This window comes from Lampetra fluviatilis, chromosome 47 (genome assembly GCF_964198595.1).
Source record: "Lampetra fluviatilis chromosome 47, kcLamFluv1.1, whole genome shotgun sequence".
Taxonomy (NCBI): domain Eukaryota; kingdom Metazoa; phylum Chordata; class Hyperoartia; order Petromyzontiformes; family Petromyzontidae; genus Lampetra; species Lampetra fluviatilis.
The window spans coordinates 8,438,288-8,458,320 of record NC_136321.1 but is presented as its reverse complement, the minus strand read 5'-3'; the positions used below and the strand labels follow the sequence as shown (position 1 = coordinate 8,458,320).

General features: G+C 51.1%; 1 protein-coding gene across 3 annotated transcripts in view; it reads right to left on the bottom strand.

Annotated features, from left to right (window-relative positions):
- The window catches only part of PDE10A (phosphodiesterase 10A), an 83,762-nt gene that overhangs the window by 8,252 nt on the left and 55,477 nt on the right, over nucleotides 1-20,033 (bottom strand). For all 3 annotated transcript variants that reach the window (XM_078877362.1, XM_078877364.1, XM_078877365.1), the window contains exons 10-21: nucleotides 17,593-17,644; nucleotides 16,204-16,346; nucleotides 15,603-15,695; nucleotides 12,862-13,048; nucleotides 11,565-11,707; nucleotides 10,387-10,470; nucleotides 4,578-4,728; nucleotides 3,375-3,530; nucleotides 2,730-2,902; nucleotides 2,471-2,582; nucleotides 1,815-1,895; nucleotides 189-277 (exon numbers count right to left, since the gene is read on the bottom strand). In XM_078877362.1, coding sequence (XP_078733488.1) covers nucleotides 189-277; nucleotides 1,815-1,895; nucleotides 2,471-2,582; nucleotides 2,730-2,902; nucleotides 3,375-3,530; nucleotides 4,578-4,728; nucleotides 10,387-10,470; nucleotides 11,565-11,707; nucleotides 12,862-13,048; nucleotides 15,603-15,695; nucleotides 16,204-16,346; nucleotides 17,593-17,644 — 1,464 coding nt within the window. The remainder of the gene's footprint in view (nucleotides 1-188; nucleotides 278-1,814; nucleotides 1,896-2,470; nucleotides 2,583-2,729; nucleotides 2,903-3,374; nucleotides 3,531-4,577; nucleotides 4,729-10,386; nucleotides 10,471-11,564; nucleotides 11,708-12,861; nucleotides 13,049-15,602; nucleotides 15,696-16,203; nucleotides 16,347-17,592; nucleotides 17,645-20,033) is intronic.

Below are 20,033 nucleotides of genomic sequence, written 5' to 3'. Positions count from 1 at the left end.
ACATACAGGCTGCATGCTCGACAGCTGCACGTACAGGCTGCATGCTCGACAGCTGCGCATACAGGCTGCATGCTCGACAGCTGCACATACAGGCTGCATGCTCGACAGCTGCGCATACAGGCTGCATGCTCGACAGCTGCACTGGCTGCATGCTCGACAGCGAGGGCCGCACAGACCAAAGGCCTCACCTGACTCCCTGCAGGAGGGGGTTGGCTGTGGGGAGAATCTCGACCAGGGTGGTGTAGCACGGGATGGCCACCGCGTTATAGAAGCCCACCTGCAGCACCGCCACGGAAGGCACGCACCGCAACATCACATCAGCCGCGCTCAAGAAAGGCATGGACGGTCACAATCAGGCATGAGTGAACGCGTTATTGACACTCTATAGGGCGGAGCGTGTTGTCGTTGTATAGGCTGCGCGGTGTTGTGTGTAATATTGTTGTTGTTTCTTCTTATTATTATTAACCCACAAAAGCCTTACGTCCCTTTTCAGGAGCATCCTGCCCAGTTTTCGTAGTCAGGAGGCGATGCTGCTGCTGCTGCTGTCGCCGCCGTGTGCGATCCCAATTGAGTAATTCGCAGGTAACTTTTCAGCATTTGGGATGTTTACGGTCGAGACCAGTTACACTGTTTCGTACTTTAGCTGTGGGAAGAACTCGGAAGAAGGAAACCCACGACAGGAAACGGGAACTCACAAATTCCACACTGATGGGGCGCCCATGTGAGAAATCGAAAAGCCCCACAGCCCTTCTTGCCATGCCGTCACCCTGACGACGATGGCCTTGCACGAAACCCACGCCATCGAACGTGCCCTCAAATCCTCTGCAGTAGAAGGGTATGGTCCACCACCACTACCTGGCCCCCCTCTCCTTGCCCACCTCTACCTGGCCCACTTCTTCTGGCCCACCTCCCCCCCCCCTCTCCCCCCGCTGTCTCTAGGCAGTATGAATGCCTCCATCAGTCTCGATACATTTTCTTCTCCTGGATCTCTTACCTCTGCATCTAGCCACCTGGTTGTCCATCTCCCACTGCCCCTGGTCCCCTTCCACTGTGCGTCCAATCGCCTACCCAGCCTCAATCTCGTAACGTGCGACCACCGCGGTGGCTAGGAGATGTTAACTACCTCGCCTGGTATACAGGAGGTGGTGGGTTCAATCCCGACCTTGACGCCTGCTATATTGCTGTATATTTGGAGTTTGCATGTCTCTCTCTCTCCTTGGTTGTGTGGATTTTACTCCGGGTCCTTTGTTATTTTTTCCGAATTAACGTCCGTTTCGAGTACGGCATGTGCCTGCTATGAATGTCCACGTGATGATGAGCCACTTCGGTGAGCTATCATTCGTGGCCAGATCGCATAGGAAAAAAAGAGCTACATAGCTCAGCGGGGCCTTACCTCGTAAAATAAAAAGTTGTGTTAATACTTTAGCCGTGAATTAAAGCTACCAACTTCATAGGGGGCTCAACCGGGACACATCATAAGCAGGCAGCCCCTCCCCTCCGTGACGCCCCAGCCATGGTTGTACGTAGCCACGGCCATATCGCCGACGCGTCGTTCCAATGACGCGGTTCAATACGGGCTATTGTCTGCGGGGTAAATGCGAGAGTCTCGTCAGCGGGGGTCAGAATCAAGTCGCTCGCTCGTTAGAAGAGGGGTGCTGCCCTTGTCCCAGGGTTTGCTCCCCACCGAGAGCTGCGAGCTCGATCGCAAAGAAGGCTCTGGGGACTTTAATCTACAACAGTGAGCCAATGGACAATTGGAGTGCAAGTCAATTAACTGAGTGGATGAACGAATTGCTGCAAAAGTTGGCCCTCACCTGGCCCTGAGGGATTTCGTCCTTCTTGTCTCGGTCCATCATGGCTATCGGCTGGATTCCATTTTTCTTCATCTCGTCTCCCTTCGGGAAATAAGGAACAGACACAAAGGGCTCAGTAAAGGCTACAGATCACACGAGTCTGTAATGGTCCTTGATCTCAAAATAAAATAAAAACACCCCTCGATATGGCCTATTAACAGACTGTTGGGGCATGTGCCGTTAGCGAGCACCTATGAAGGCGGGCACGACACACGAGGGGTTGGGTGGCCAGGACCACACCCAGCCACCTTTGTCTCCCGAATGGCAACATTTACACATGGCACGAGGTACTCATTTGAGGTTGAGTCGATCTTAGAGAGGCCCAGGACCGGTTCAGAAAATATAATCGTCACCGGTGTTGGCCGTGAGTAGGAATCGAACTCGGGTCGCCGGGTTCGTAGCGCGGCGCGCGAACCGTTACGCCACCGCATCTCAGAACACACACACTCACACATTGTAATGGGTGGGCGGCCAATAGATTCACTCGGGGGGGCAGGATATAGACGATACCTTTCAGCTTCGGTTGTAAAGTGTTCATTAAAAAAAGCATCGCGAGCAATCAAGGGGGAGGTGCAATAGGAGCTAGCGGCAGCTCACACACTCCAGCGGCAACTGACCTCCGCCCAGAACTCCGCGTAGATGTCGTTGGCGGTGGCTCTGGTCACCGGCCACAGCTTGGTCACGGAGCAGAGGTCACACGCCGTCATCATGAGGCCAATCAAACGGTCCCTGAGCATACACAGACACAGATCCGCAGTAACGCCTTAACAGACTGTTGAGGCAAGTGCCCCTGGGGACACCCTCCTCCCCCCCCATCCCCACCAGGTAATCGCTCGTCACCACCAGCATCAGCAGGAGAGGTGGCACGGTTCTCACCGATGGGCCTGGTTCTTGATCTGCAGCTGCTCTCCCTGCAGGATCTCCTCCAGCTGCTTGCGATTGCCAAAGTAGAGCGCGAGGTCCGTGGCGATGATGGCCTTGCGAATTATCTCCAGCACCTCCTCGTACTCGGCCGAGTCCAGGTTCTCAAAGACGCTGTGCCCCTCCAGCTGGCGAGAGACGCGCGAGGCGCAGAGGCAGAGAAACGTTCGGCGCGTCAACTCGCACGCGGCCGGGCACGCAAATGAAAAGGCAGCCGATGACGACGATAATAAATCGAAACCACTCCATCCAGCATTGCAGTGCGAGGGAGTTCACAACAATTCACCATCTTCTTGGCTCTTTCGGTAAAGTCACGTAGAAGGGAAATAATAAAATAATAAAAATAAAACATAATAAAATAATTCTCACGACGTTTCGGCCACAACGCAAGCAGTCGTCCTCAGGTGAAAAACAGGTCTGTCGGGAAGACAGCGTCTGAATTCATTATTTTATTATTTCCCTTCTACGTGACTTGACCGAAAGAACCAAGAAGGTGAATCTCTGCAGTCACGAAAGCTTTAAATCGGAACAATTCACCACCCCACGGCCCCTAAATTGCAAAAGGTTAATTCCTCCTCCTCCTCCTTACGAGCCACCAACCTGCAGGATGGAGAGCGTCTGGGCGAAGTGGTGCTGCTCCATGGTGGACGTGGAGTACAGAGCAGAGAGAGGCGTCTCAAACTTCTGGAAGTAGGTGTTCGTGTAGCCCCGGTGGTCCAGGTCGTGACACAGACACGCCACCATCAAGCCCTTGCACTGTTGGGAGGAGAGCATTCGTCAATGCTTGCTTTTCTACGATCGGATGCGGAGTTCGCGTCTTTAATTTTTGTTTTCATTCTGCGTTTTCCAGAGACGTTGGTGTTCTCTGCTAGGCCGAGATATTCTTAATAGGACAATATATAATTGGGCGACATTTCTGGCAACGGCGCTTCAAAGTGCTGTGAAGAAGGGCCATTTCTCGATACGTCGCCTTTCTATTATATATTTTCCTTTTAAGGCCGCAGTGCCTTTGTTCGTTTGTGCTTGTGTACCTCCGCCACGGCAGGGGCGTGCTACAAGGATTGGGGAAAGGATGACCGTGATAGAGGGGCACTTGGGGATCACGAAGGGGCAGGGGAGGGACGGGAAGGAGTGGAGGGGCGAGGGCAGGGAAGAGAATGGGCGATGGAGAAGAGGTTGCGGCTTTAAGAGAGGACAACGTCCACGATTGACTGCGACTGATTACACTGGTCAACAAAAAAAAACTTTTTTTTCTGGCCTGGACTTTTGCAGCTGTTTTAGACTAATTTCAGGGTGCTGATTCCAAATCTGATCTCAGATTTGCTCTATCACATCTCATTTATATGCTGTCGACATATCCCATTTTCATTGATTTTACCCGAAATTAACTCTGTCACTTATGATTGCAAGTTGTTGCGAGTCAGTGACTGCTTTAGTGTTACAATATGGTGCTGTATTTTTAGGATGGTGTGTTTATAATACCATTTTATGTAGATATCCACATTTATTTAATATTTTTCTTCTGCAGTGTTTATTGAAAATGCAATATTTGATATCTCAAAAACCTGATGTGATAGACAAAACTGCTGGAATCAGCACCCCAAAATTACCTTCAAACCGTTGGAATACCTTATGCCAGAAAAAGTGTGTTGACCAGTGTTATGATGGGTGACTGTGAATAGATGATGAAGCTAATGCTTGCCCATTGCTCATTGTACTCATTTTTGTACTCCAATATTCAGCAATTTGGCTCAGCCTTCAGCAGCGACGGGCATTCAGCGCTCCCCCACCGGCCCTCCTCACCTCAATCTCGGAGAAGATGCCCGGGTTGCGCTGCAGCAGCACGTACATGCAATGCGCCACCGTCACCGCGTGCTTCCAGTTGTGGTACGGCACGCGGCGGTAGTTCTTGCGCACAGACATGGTGAATCGGCACAGCTTCTCCAGCTCGAAGCTGCTCACCGGCACAAAGACAAAGATCCCCCGTACATATAGGTGACATTTACCCATCGTTAGTGCCACGATGAGGGCGGTGATGATGATTATGATGATTATAATAATAACGATGACAATTATGAAAGCTCTTTCAGTAACAGTACATTTCAGTGATGTTTATTTACATCCTAGATTTGAAGCTTTCGTGACTGCAGATTTGCTGTATCTTGATACCGTCACAGCCAGATTTGCTGTATCTTGATACAGCAAATCTGGCTGTGACGGTCCCACCTGATGACGGAGACTTGTGTTGCCTCCGAAACGTCGTGATTTTTTATTATTTTATTTTTATTAATTTTAATTAAATTTTTTACCTACGTGACTTTACCAAAAAAACTAAGAGTATTTACATCCTACTGGCATTGGTATGATAATAAGAATGATGATGTTGATGACAATAATTAACATTCTCTATCAGTAACAGCAACTTTTAATGGTAATGATGACGATAATGACGAAGAAACTCTTTTTCAACTGTATGTGTGTGTGTGTTGAACTTCTTTCGCACCGTACATAGCCAACCGTGACAATTGTAGGTGCGGGGGTAGGACAACAAACTAAACACAAAAAACGCCATCGCATAAAAGTGAAGTGCTAAATATTGTCTGTGTTACTGACGACAACGATGATGATCGCGATGGCGATGAGGACGATGATGCTTACGTCAAAATGGCAAATATGACCAATGAATATTTATTTATACCGGAGGAATCTGATGAGCTATGAAGCTCTTTTTCACAGATGTCCGGTCGGGGCGGGTAAAAGCGTAACAACAACAAACTCGACAAAAACACGATTGGAGTGCAAAGTATAGGAAAGGCAAAATTAATCACTTGAAAAAAAAAAATGCACAAATAAAACTAAACTCTTATTATTTTACCAGGAAAAAAACCCCACTGAGCTAATAGCTTCTGTTTGAGAAGCGAGTTGGCGGCCACACATGGATAGCTCAACGAGGATGGCTTACCATCACGTGTAAATGTATGGCAGCCACAGACCCCGGGGCGTGGAGGGCTATCGATCCCAGGTGACTGAATCGTTGCCTCACTTGATGCAGCTAATTCGGCTGTGACAGTCCCACCTGATGACGGAGACTTGTGTTGCCTCCGAAACGTCGTGATTTTTGTTTTTATTTTATTTTATTTTCATTAATTTTGATGTTTTACCTACGTGACTTTACCGAAAAAACCTAAGAATATGATGCCTTGCAGTCACGAAAGCTTCAAATCTAGAATTGCTTCTGCGGCCTCTCTCGCCGTCTCTGTGCATTCACCTCCACCCACCGCTCCCCCCCCTTCCCGGCTGCGAAATTCTATTCCTGGCCACGCGCAGCACGGGCAGCAAATTCTGCTACTCTCTGCCGAATAGAACACGTGACTTTACCGAAAAAACCAAGAAGAAGAGCCCAGTGTGTTCGGGGAGAGATCTTGTCGATAACACCAGGTGAAGAAAGCGACTATTTTTTTGGGAGGGGGGTGGAAGGTGGGGGGGTTTATCCCAAATGCAGAGCCACCAGCCTGAAACGCAAAGCAGTTGACAACGAGGAGCAACGGAATAGCCACGGCGGAGAGGAAAATGAACATATTTCTTGAACTTAACTTGGGAATTGGGCCATGCCCTGCAGGATATGAGAGTCCGGCCCCTGGTTTTGCCACGTTTAGGCAAACAGTTTAGCATTTGCCCAGAAGGCAAAGAAACTGAAGCCTTAAATAATAAATTACTTACTTCCCTACAATAGCGGGCCAACGGTTTACAGCCAAGTTGACCTAGGGAGTGACCTCGTGTTTTGCTCCTCGTGTTGAAGAGAATGCGCCATGATGTACAAACTGTGGTGACATCACTCCCCCAGCCAAAACACAGACACAAAATACAAAGATACCCCATGTAACCTACACAGGTTGTTGGGGCAAGTCCTGTTAGATATAGCACCTAGGAAGGCAGGCGTGGCACAAGAGGGGGTGCTGCGGACAGAACTACGCCTGGCCGCCTTTGTCTCCCTTGTCACGATGTTTGTGCTTCTGCTCCCGATTAATCACACTCACACACGATTACACACGACAACAGCCGCTATTTGCCACTAAGTGGCGGTGACGTCACCACGGCGCATGTGCCAGGCTATGTGCATTTTCAGGCCACGTGAAGTGTCAAAGGCTCGATGGCAGGAGGTCACGGCACAGACCCAGGTGCCATGGGTTGGCTGACGGTGATGACTGGCAGACGCACTACCCAGTGCCCCCTACTGTGCCAAATATCAAACTGATACACACAGTTGCACACAGAGTCCCTGCACGAGTGCGATTACTTCCTCAGTGAGCGCGAGGACACATTTCATCTCCTTCCTCCCCAGACGTCAGCAGAATAAGTAATCCCACGACGCTCAATTAAGCCGATCGCATTGCATCATTGCATAAGCCCAGCCGGCAGATTAATTCCCCGTCTTGACGTCACAAATATAATGTGACATTCGCCAATGGGTTTTTTTTTTCCACGCTATAATGACGGTCGTCAAACACCGAGGACGCTAGAGGGCGGAAACGGAGCTCCGCCAAAGGGCATAAAGACTTCACCCGGCTCCCTGCGTAGATTAACGCTGCGGTGTTATATTGTTATTACTACGACGACAACGACGATTCTACGCAACTCCCTGGTCGAATCAGAATCAGAGTATTAATTCACTCTGGAGGAATCCTTTGAGCTCTAAAGCTCTTTTTCACAGGTGAACGCTGCATCAAAAAACACCGACACACGCCCCGTGGCTCTCACACAACCACCTCCCACGTGTCTCCTTTTGCTGTGGTCATTCCATACACAACTTTACCACGCCAACACACCACGCGTCCATCGAATGACGGTGGGGTAAGAGGTGGTGTAGTGTGGACCGGTGTGGCACGGTGCGGTGTCGTATGTTGTGCATACGTATGTTGAACTTGTTTAGAGCGGTACGTAGCAAACCATGCTAATCGGAGGTGTGAGGGAAAGGCAAGAAACGGGTGTGCTCTACTGATATGGGCATTATATTATCTATCGGAATCGTTGGTTATTATACACCACTAAGCCAAACCGTGCGATGCCAGAGTCGGTTGATCGGCAGGCTTCGTGGTCGGGTAGTAAGTGTGGGTACTCCAACCTTTGCTAAGTCGTCTGGACATTGTGGAAGAGTAGGCGAAAACACCCTCTCTATAGTTCGCTTTGGCGGAGGCTCTTCCATGAACAGTGACGTGCGCAAGCAATTGCAGGGCTGCACCTTTGCCACAGAGGGGAGGCAATTAAGAGCCGTTGGAAGAGCGCACACCGAGACGTCGCCGAAGTGCCATCGAACGGAAACGTCGAATGAAAAAATTGGCGTTCGAACCCGCAGGCATGATTAATTAACGGAACGGGTAAATAAACGCGAGTGCGAGTCCTCGTGTAAACACCGGGGAGACCGCGGCGGCAAGGGCACGGTGCCGGCTGCACCAGCCCATGGAGCGACACCTGTGCCCTTCGTGGGCGCTCGCTAACGGCGCTCGACCCGACAGAGGCCTCTTCGGCAACGGCGGAGATTGTCGTCGTCGCCGACGTTTAATAAAAAATAAAAATAAAAAAAGCATCCGAAGTAACAGTGGAGTGCACCACCGTAGCACTCTAGTAACATCACCGCGGGTGAAGTTTTATTCGAGTCTTCAACAGTGAGGCAATAATTACATCACGTATAGTGTGGCTGGCCAAGCATTAAAGGATTCATTTCACTTTGCTGAAGTTTCAAACGTCTGTCTGACAGCTGGTGGCCACGTGAGTACCGGTCCACTCCGTTGTCAATCGTCGCCATCTCCGTTTGGCGGCTCGTGTGGTGACCCCGGATCGTTCCGCACACTCGGGACAGCGAGATTTGGACCTCGCAGCTTTGCAGTCGGCGGTCCATCGGCATGGAACTCACCTCCCCACTCACTCACCTACTCACCTACTCACCTACTCACCCCCACCCACTCACCCACCCACTCACCTACTCAGCGGTCCATCAGCTTGGAACTCACCTAGCTACTCGCTCACCTACTCACCCACTCACTTACCGACTCAGCGGTCCATTGGCCAGGAACTCACTACCACTGCACGATGTTCGACACTCTACACAGACAATTAACAAGCAAATTAAACATTTCAAGACAAAACTGCATCGATATCGCACACTCGTGATGAACCTAGGTTATAAAAGTTGTGCATTTATAAATCTACTTTCGGAAAAAGCAAATCAAGGGAATTTTTACGGCCCTAAGAAACTCAAGGACCCTGGATTCATACGAATATCAGTGTGCAAAATTCACGCCGTAAATAATCAACGCAGGACAATTAACATAACACGTCAATATCATCTATCTCATCTACGTTTTTTTCGTCTACATTTCTCTCATCGCCTGCCGATTGGACTAGCCTCGCCAAAATAAGAGTCGCTTGCTTTCACAGATGTTGTGTTTTCATTTCAGTGCATCTGGCCGATACACGGACTTGAACCCAAGCCACACAGTGCCGTGCGTTCAATGGCTTCTACAAGGGCATTGTGAGAGCCCTCTGAGCCATTGGGCCACCTCCAAAACATATATATTTATATTTGAAACCACTTTAAATAATTAATTTCTGTCCCCAGAGCCGCGATTACGCAACTGCGCTGACGCACGAGAAGAGGGAGCGAAAAAGCCACTCCTCCAGGGAGCCAATCAGGTGGCTCGCAGGGGGGTGATGGGACCTTCCCAGAGGAAGCCAATCAAAGGGCACCGTTAGCAGACTCCAGGGGCACAAAGAGCAATCGTAGCCCCTCCCGCCCCCCCAAACTCTGCTCTCCCGCCCCCCCTCTTGCCCAGTTAACATTTACCAAAGGCAGCTACGACGACGTTTAATTGCAGCATTATTCGCAGCTCGAGTGAGGCGGTATAGGGCAAGATTAGGTGTGACGCTCTGTGTCAAAGCCGGGACAGATTAGACTGCAGAGTTAATCCTTATCCACATCCATGTCGCACACACACACGCACACACACGCACACACACGCACACACACGCACACACACGCACACACACGCACACACACGCACACACACACACACGCGCGTGCGCACGCACTCGAACGCTTGCGTGCACATTGCACGCAAAGGAGACAAATATCTCCCGTGTAGCCTTAACGGACTGTTAGAGCAAAGTGCTGTTAGCGAGCACCGTGAAGGCCAGCGCAGCACACATGGGGACGGGTGGCCAGCACCATGACCGGCCTCCGTACCGGGTACTAATTTAAGGCCGAGTAAACCTAGGGGAGGTTCAGACATAGACATGTATATACACCGCAGCCGCCATGTGCCACCAAGTGGCTGTGACGTCTTCGAAGAACCTGTGCCAGACTAGGTGCACTATGAGGATACGTGAAGTGTCGAAGGCTCACTGACAGGAAGTCACGGGACAGACCCAGGTGTTATGGGTTGACTGCCTGAGATGATTGGCAGATCCAGCAGCTGTGCTCCTTAATGTGTGAATATATATACTGTATCTAACACACACTCGTCACCACACAGACGTTCACATCGCACATACACACAGACACACATACTTCGCACATACAACACAGCACACGCGAGTACATGTGTCCCACACGCACCTGCTCTGGCCACAGCAGTTGTGCACCATGTGCAGAAAGAAGGCAGGCCACAGGTCCTCGAAGGGCCCAATGTCAAAGTGGTACCTGTGTGAGCACACAGGGCCAAATGAGCACACAATCAGCACAGCGACGACGCGACGCCGCCTCCACATTCGTCGCGCTCGCTCGCTCCTTCGGCGCGGACTGCGAGCCGCAACCGGCTCGCCAGTCGCCTTTTCAGGTTCCTGGCGAGACGCCCGGCTCTTTGATCGCGAGATCACCGTTCCCGGCGCGCGCACCGAGAGCCAGCACCGGTCCTCACCGGCCGGGGTCACCGGCGCCGCTTTCACAGAAGGTTCGGGTCCACCGCCGAGCGGCCGGTTGCACGCGAACTGAATCAGAACTATAAAAGACTAAACTATTTTTTTTATTTTACCAGGTAAGGCCCCACTGAGCTGTGTAGATCTTTTTCAGAAGCGTGGACATTTATTGCAGCCAAATATTCTAAAGGCATGTTTATAAAAGCGGAGGGAAAAACCCGGAGGGAAATCCACACGACCACGGGGAGAACGTGCAAACTCCAAATATACAGCAGGCATCAGGGTCGGGATTGAACCCGCAACCTCCTGCATACCAGGCGAGGTAGTTAACATCTCGCGAAAGCGTGGAATGTCTTCGCAACCCGTTTCGTGCGGTCGGGAAACCAGTTGCTCGCAGTGGAGACCGACTCGTTCTTTCGAGCGTCGATACGCTCGCAGCGATTCGTGGCGCCGGGTATTTGGTTGCTCGGGACTCCCGAACGCACCGTTTCAATTCGCCTGTGTTGCGCGCGATTTCGAGAGCAATTTGGGTCACATCGCGGCTTTACGGGGGGCGTGGGCGGGGAGGTAAAACTAACTCTATTTGCTCTATTGGCGCTATCAAAAACAAATCATTGTTATCGTAACAATCATCTTTCTGTCTTCCTATTCTCTCTCTCGAATGCTGCTCTTTCCTGCCCGAGACCACAACGAGGTTTTCCTCTGTCGATGCGTTCAAAGTCTGTGGCGGACGCGGCAATTACTTTGCAACCCCCCAGACGGGGGGGGGGGGGGCGACGGGGGTGGTTCTGCTTTCTCTACGTTCTTTTTCCTTTTTTTCGTGGGGAAAATTTTTTTCACATGCAAATGAAGAAAAAAAAAGCGAGGATGGTTACTCACAGCTCTATCTCCTTGGCGATGGGCGTGGGCAACGTGCACTGCATGAGGCTCTGCGACTCCTCCGCAGTGCACACGCTGTGATACGACAGCTTCTCCAGCGTAACCCGGAAGATGCACTCCGAGTGCCGGATCCGGTGGTACATCTGTCGCGCGTTTATCGTTTCCGCACAGTCGCCGGGAAGGGGGAAATAAAATCAATGCATAGCTCCCGCCGAATGTGAATACCTGATTGATCGCGGATACCCAAGCCTCCCAATGCAAAGTCGGCCGTAGAGGTTGTCTGGCCATACTTCACCACGCTGGTCAGTGCTGATTGGGGAAAAGGACCGGTTCAGATATCGCTCGCCACCAATGTCAACCCTAGTCAGGATCTGAACTCAGGTGCACTAAGACACCTTGCCAGTGCTCCAAACGCAGCCCGTTACGCCGTTGGCATTGTGGAAAAGGCCACGCAGTGTCCGTGCCTACGACATCAGGCAAGCCGGCAGCGTTTGTTTGACACTTGCCGATGAGCCCCAAGAAGTCAAAACTGACACGAAGTTTGTGTTTCTTTCCAAATTTTATCGGTCGGGGGAAAAAAGTATCAACTCAGAAGTCTTGCCGAACAAGGGGGTGTATCGCCTCTGTTCATGGAGGGGACGCCTACGCTGATTTCGTGAACACGTTCCCCTAAACGACTTCCACGGCGCTCCAAGTCCACGTTTATTTGTGGACGCTAGGGGGAAGCACTTCGTCGCACGCCGGCACGGATCGCTCTGACCGATATCTTACATTTTTGTCTCCGCGTTGGAATTGAACCGAGCCGAGTGAAATTTAACGGAAAATTATTTGCGTGCAGTCATTGCAGCTCGGGGATTACGACGGATCGTTCAACGCGATGTCCGACGTCTCATCCTACATGCTGGGGGCTACTTCAGGAGCTGAAATGCGTCCCAGTTATGGAACTCAATCAAGTTGCGGTTTTAAAACTCGATTCAGTTCTGATTTCGCAACTCAATACAGTTGTGTATTTGAAACTCAATTGAGTTGTGAATGTGAAACTCAATTCAGTTTTCATTCCGGAAATCAATTCAGTTCCAATTTTGAAACTCACTACAATTATTAATTTGAAACTCAATTCAGTTTCCTGCCCCCTCCCCCGGCTGAGCTCCCAGCACGTGGACAACAAAACGTGGCGACAGCATCGTTGCCGAACAACGCGCGGGGCGCAGGCCGGACAATGCGCGGCGCACGTCAGAGAACGAGAGACCCCGGCACCCCCCCCCAACCCCACCCCCCCCCCAAGTCGAGTACTCACGTTGGCGCAGTGCAGCGCAAGGGCGCAGAAGACGGCGAACATCTTGAAGTTGTTCTCGTCCGTCTTGGTGAAGGCGCTGCCCGATAGCTTGTTGACCATCTGCACCACCCCGATGACGCTGCCGCGGCTCACGATGGGCATGCACAGGATGTTACGCGTCGTGTAGCCCGTGTACAGGTCCACCTCGCTGTTGGGGGGGGGAGAGATTCAAGGGGAGGGGGGGGAGGTTATCGATTTTGAAACGGAGAGACGGAAGGACGCCGTTTCACAGGTTTCCCGCCTCACTTGACGTAGTGGAAGATCCAGAAAAAGGGGCACAAAGCGAAACCGCGCGAGACGGTTGCATCTTGAGCAGCGTGCACAAAGACAAAGATTCCCCATATAGCCTGAACAGACTGTTGGGTCAAGTGCTGTTAGCGAGTAGCACCTATAAAGGCCGGCACGGCAGACGAGGGAGTGGGTGGCCAACACCACGCTCGGCCACCTTTGTGTCCCGAGTGGCAACGTTTACACACGGCACCAGGTACCGATTTGAGTCCGAGTCGACGTAGGGGAGGCCCAGGACGGTTTCAGATGATCGTCACTGGGGATGGCCGTGAGCGGGAATGGAACTCGGGGCACCGGGTTCGTAGTGCAAACGCAGGCCTCGCAAGAAGACATCCAAATCTGGCTCGCAACCCAGCGGGGTCACGGAGGAGACGGGGCGGCTGACGTTGGGTTGGTAGTGCGCGGCGACAATGACGACGACTCCACCCCCCCCCCCACCGCCTTCCTCCGATGCACATCATTCTCTGGGACGATCGAAGGGCTGACTGACCGTGTGACGTTCCAGCTCTCGCAGTCGCAAGGTTTTGCGCCCAGTTCAAATCCACGGTTATCCAAAATAACGGATCCAAAACCTCAACAACCCAGTAATAACAAAATAAGATCAGGGATCCTGCCTCGGTGTCACTGCTAGCAGACCGGACTAGGGCGAGTTTTGTATCTAACCCACTAAACATCTATAAACATCTCTAAACGTAAAACAAAAAAACAGATAAATGGCCGTTTGCATTCGGCACTCATTAACGCCGTAAAAATGTTGACTTCGAGTTTTCGTGACTGCAGGAATTCATATTCTTTGGGTCTTTCGGTAAAGTCACGTAGAAGAAAATAACAAAAAATAACCCCCTCTTCCTGATGACGACCGCTTGTGTTGCGATCGAAACGTCGCAGTTTTTTGTTATTTTTTGTTATTTTCTTTGAACCTATCTACGTGACTTTACCGAAAGACCCAAAGAAAAATGCAGTAAAATGTACACAAATGGTTAATGCACAGGACTGCATTTTATAAAACTATATAGATGTATTTATTGGGGAGAGGGGGGGCGAGCTATGATTTTGGGGGGCCCTCAAAATCCAACACCCTGGGCTGCAGAACCTAAAGCTTCCGCATTTAACCTGGCACTGAGCGCACATTTAAAACGCTTCAATATCCTCATTTACAAACCATCGGCTCATGCCGGCCACATTGCCCAATGCCAACGTTTGCTCAATTACCCAGAACTAAATTTGCACATTAATAGCTGCCCAGGAGCAATTACAATCATCCGGATGTCTCCTGAAACAAACAGCCACTCTCTCTGGGCTTCTCACCTGGTTCAATAAACGATTTGTGAAAAAAATGCAATTAAAATATGGCACCACGTTGGGAGCGGTGAAGAAATGCACACTCAAAATAACATCGCCGCCACCGTCACCGCCGTCACCGCCGCAGCCACCGAACGACAGCATTATGAGGGCGCGCACGTTGCACGCAAAGTTGCTCGCGACGAACGAACCACAGCACCTCGCCTATCTCGTCGAGGGGGCCCAAACTATCGCACTCAAACTCTGGTCATCCTCGCCGCGACAGCCTGTGTTGGCTAACCATCGAACAAAGACGCTCTTTCGGATGCGCTTCTGCGGTCGTCTGGAACACTCTTTCTTCTGATATTAGGAAGCTGCTGGAGCTGTGTACTTTTAAATTTAGATTGAAACCTTTTCTTAACTGATTTTTGTGTTTAGTTTATTGTCCTTCCCCCAGACTTCCATTCAGCATGGTTGGCTACGTCGTGCGACATAAGTTCAACATACATACATACGTCGTCACAAAGCGATGTCTTATAACTAAAACATGTGTACATGGTCAGCCCTTTTGTTGATTCCGTCAGATGGATCTTTCTTTCCCCCAGCCAGGTGGCTAAGGCTGGAGTGGGTGGCGTGTGTAGTGTGGGTGGTGTGGGTGGTGTGTGTGTGGTGGGTGGTGTGGGTGTGGTGGGTTGGTGGGTTGGTGGTGTGGTTAGTCTGGGTGATGTTGGTGGTGTGGGTGTGGTGGGTGGTGTGGGTGTGGTGGGTTGGTGGTGTGGGTGGTGTGGGTGGTGTGGGTGGTGTGGGTGGTGTGGGTGGTGTGGGTGTGGTGGGTTGGTGGTATGGGTGGTGTGGGTGATGTTGGTGGTGTGGGTAGTGTGGGTGGTGTAGGTGGTGTGGGTAGTGTAGTTGGTGTTGGTAGTGTGGGTAGTCTGGGTGATGTTGGTGGTGTGGGTAGTGTGGGTGGTGCAGGTAGTCTGGGTGGTGTGGGTGATGTTGGTGGTGTGTGTGATGTTGGTGGTGTGGGTGATGTGGGTGGCGTGGGTGATGTTGGTGGTGTGTGTGATGTAGGTGATGTTGGTGGTGTGGGTGGTGTGGGTGGTGTGTATGCACGGTGAGTGCGAGCCGCTTGCCGGTTGAAGCGCGGGTCTGCGTAGGCGTCGGGAATGTTCAGCACCATCCCCGTCTTGGCCACCTGCCCAGCGATGCCCTTCTCGATGGAAAACCTGCAAGGTGAGAAGACGAATGAGATGAACGAGATGAAGGAGGAGGACCCAAACGGGCGAGCACAGCGGCAACCGCCGAGTGATTTTGCGCCGCGCGGAAGTCAACTTCCTACCTGGGTTGAGGCCAAATGGAAAATGACTGGTCATCGGAATTATATTTTCACGTACTTCTCATCAGAATTCGATTAGCGGCAAAAAGACCGTGGTCTCCGACTTCCTCTGTCATCGATGCTGCCTCACAACTGACATTCTGGTTCACGGTAATTTCGAGCAATTGCCTAAAATTGTTCACCGAGAAAAGCCATCGCCATCATTATCAACCGTTTCCAGAACTTTTACCCAACCGCCCCCCCCCCTTTGTACACCCGTCACAACAAGCGCGTCTACAGGTCCTGTGGTCCAATCCACAGCTGGATGTGGACGTCATGGCGGACTCGACGCCCAAGGTTACAGGGAGTTCCACGACGTTTGTACAATCCACACCCTCGCCTCCCAAGCGCCGGATCACCTGATCTCCTTTGTTTTCCTGAAGACAGGCTGGCCTTCCTTCTCCTCCCCGATGTCAAACAGGTCGGAGTAGAGCTCGTTGTTCTTGTGGTCGACTTGGAAGAGAGCGCAGCGGTCCGCGTTGACCAGATTCTTGGCGTAGATCTGCATCGCCCGACGCACGCGCGGCACAACACAAAGGCAAAGATCCCCCATGTAGCCTTTGACAGACTGTAAGGGCCAAGTGCCGTTCGCCAGCGCCTATGAAGGCTGGCACGGCACACGAAAGGGTGGGTGACTAGGACCATGTCTCCCTCGCAGCGATGTCTACACACCACACCGGGTACTCATCTCAGGCTGAGTCGACCTAGGGGAGACCCAGGACCGGTTCAGATAATCGTCACTGGTGTTAGCCGTGAGCGGGAATCAAACTTGGGTCGCTACTTTAGGTGATCTGTAAGAATGTTGAACTTCTTCCGCGCCTTATGTAGCCGACCGTGCTAATCGGAGGTGCGAGGGAAGGTCAACAAACCAAACACACAAAGCAGTTCTAAAGAAATACTTTTCGATCTAACATTTAAAAGTGCATAGCTTCAGTGGCTTCCTAATATCTCTGTCCTGGACAGTGGAGCGCGCGCGCCCCGTGGCTGTTTTGGCAAGGCGATTAGCCCGGTTGGCTACGTACGGTGCGACAGATGTTCAACGTACGCACAGGGCGTCAACATGACTCGGGTAGCGTACACGCAAAGCGCCATGGACGCGCTGGGGCGCTCCACCGTCGACCGAACATCCCACAGTGCCACTGTCGCGTCCCCCCCCCCTCCCTTTCTCTCTCGTGTACACAGCCACGGCAAACATGGCACGCACATGCACACGCATGCACGCGCACGCACACACACATGTGTACGCACACACTCACCAACGCGCACCTTCGCTCAATTATTTATCGGCTCGCCCCCCCCCCCCCCCCCTATTCTTCAGCGGCAACATCTACGGCACAAATAAACTGCGGGTCGGAAACAGTGAAGGACTCATCTTCTTGGTTCTTTCGGTAAAGTCACGTAGCAGGAAAATAATAAAATAATAAAAATAAAACATTAGAAAATACAATTCTCACGACATTTCGGCCACAACGCAAGCAGCCGTCCTCAGGTGAAGAACAGGGCTGTCGGAAAGACAGCGTCTGTCGGAAAGACAGCATCTCATTCAGACGCTGTCTTTCCGACAGACCTGTTCTTCACCTGAGGACGGCTGCTTGCGTTGTGGCCGAAATGTCGTGAGAATTGTATTTTATTACGTTGTATTTTTATTATTTTATTATTTCCCTTCTACGTGACTTTACCGAAAGAACCAAGAAGATGAATCCCTGCAGTCACGAAAGAAGCTTTAAATCGAAAAGTGACGGACTCACCATGATGTGCTCCAGAAGTGAATCGATGGCGACGATGTTGTCAAAGTACGTTCTGCGGGATTGAAGGCAGGGCGGACAACAGGGCGGGTTAGGGGTCCGTGCCTACGGACGCTTCGGCGGTCTCCTCTCCGTGGAAAGCCAAGAAGGGACACACTTAAAGCGATGATCAATTCGCCCAGAACGCACCCCATCTCACCACATCCAAGAAACTCAGCCGGTGTTTTGAGCCTGCCCAGTGTGCAAGATGGGTGACCACCACGGACAAAAGACCGGAGCAGTAGCAGTAGGCGTTGTGGGCAGTAGAGGGCAATGCAGCACAACCTATGTTTATTCTGCATCCCAGCCCGCAAATGACCAGCGTGGTGAAGTATGGTCAAATATCCCTGATGGCTAGGATTGCCACCTGTCCAGGTTTTTCCAGGATTTCTTTCTTTTTGAAGGAGTTGCTGTCCTGGCAAAAAAAGTGTGTTTCTGGGTCATTAAAGGCCCCCGGGTTTTGTCAGTTGTCACGAGAATAATAATGACGATGACGATGCACCAGTCAAGGCAACGCTTTCACACGTAGTTCTCCCCTCTGCCGGTATCGCGAGAGATTCTACTTCACGTGTGTCCCGCATTTTTGTGGTGCAGAAGCCCCTTATCGGCCAAGTAGATTTTTGACGAAACGGGCTGCAACAACTTCCCGCAGGCGCGGTTCGTGTCCACTAGGGGCGTTTGGGGCGACGCCTCATCAAGCAGCTGGAGGTTGAGAAATGATTTTTCTAATAAATAAAAATTCTATAAATTTTTTGTCGTGTTAAAAAAAATTAATTTCGATTTAAAGTTTTCGTGACTGCAGGGATTCGTCTTCTTGGTTCTTTCGGTAAAGTCACGTAGAAGGGAAATAATAAAATAATAATTTTATTATGTTGAATTTATTTTATTTTATTATTTCCCTTCTACGTGACTTTACCGACAAACCATGAAAAAATAATAAAATGTAATGATTTTTTCAACGTGAATTGCCTCGTGAAGGTAACATCTTAAGTTGTTCACATTCTGATGTGTGCCTCGGGGAGGTCTCGGGGCGGCTTTGAAGGCGTCCTACGAGCGAGACATTTCCCCTTCGTTCGTTGCGATGAGCTCCTAGCATTGTAGCCGCACCGTTTGAGACCCATTCAGGGCGGGGAAAGACGCCCGTGGCCACGACGCGAGGTTGCACCGTGCAAATAGAGCAGGTCACGGCTTTTGGCAGCGTCAACGGGGTTGTGTCGTGTGGACTTGAGGGTCATGGGGACAGCATTTGAGTGCTTTGTTGTTTTGTTTCCTATTGGTTATAAATAGGACAGCTATATCACTTTCACAGGAAGGCCAATAACATGACGTGGTTGTTCTTAATCAGAACACCATCTTTTCAGAGGTCACTCACACCTTTACATCATCTGCACCTAGTTTACACAACAAAGGCTCATTCCTAACAGCGTGCTTCAGCCGCACCGAACCTCACAAAAATAATATCCAGGCCCTACCTTGGCTCCTCCCACCCTCAACCAGTATATATAAAAGGACTGTGTTCTTGGAATTTCTCTTACTTGATACAGCTATCGTGCTGTGACGGTTCCACCTGAAGACGGAGGCTTGTGTTGCCTCCGAAACGTCGTGATTTTATTTTTATTTTACTTTTATTAATTTTAATTTTATTTTTTTTACCTACGTGACTTTACCGAAAAAAACCTAAGAATATCACTCACAACAGTCCCGCCTGGTGGCGATGTCACGAACCCGCCGCTGATTGCCCGCGCAGCTGCCCGGCGGTGGCACACTCCCCGCTTGTTACCGACGTTCTCGGTCGGAATGCGGCCGTCCGGCCAGCCTGGTGCTCGAACCGTGGGAATACCACTCCGCCCGCCTCCCAGCGGGCATCACAGATCACGTGACGTCATTCGAAATTATGAGGCCACCGTGTGCTGGCGTCATGGCCCAAATATGCCACAAGTTTGTAATAAACAAATAAATAAATAAAATCCACACCGCGATTTGCTCGATTTGGGATTTACGCGGAGCGGCAAACGTCCGCAGGGCTTGGCCGTGAGACGCGGCGACGCCTCCCCTCGCGGTATCCTTGCGCTTTGAGACTCGCGTGGAATGCGAGATGTGGTAAATTATTAATTATCATCGTTTTTCCCCCCCCTCTAATTTCCGTCGCGAGCGACGGTGCGAGCGCTGCAACAGCTGCGACGCAGTGACGTGCGTAGTGTAGGCCACGTGCCTGCCCCAGGGTCATACATTTCTCGACAAGACCGGCAGCGCGGCCTCTGCTCACGTGCTCGGGACTCGTTAAGCAAACACAATATCCCTCGCTAAATAATAGATGCCAAGGGTGAATTAATCATCGCAGGTGGAGTGGGGCTGGGGGCATTTTCAAGGGGGGGGGGGGGGTGGAAGGCAAAGGGTGTCGCGGA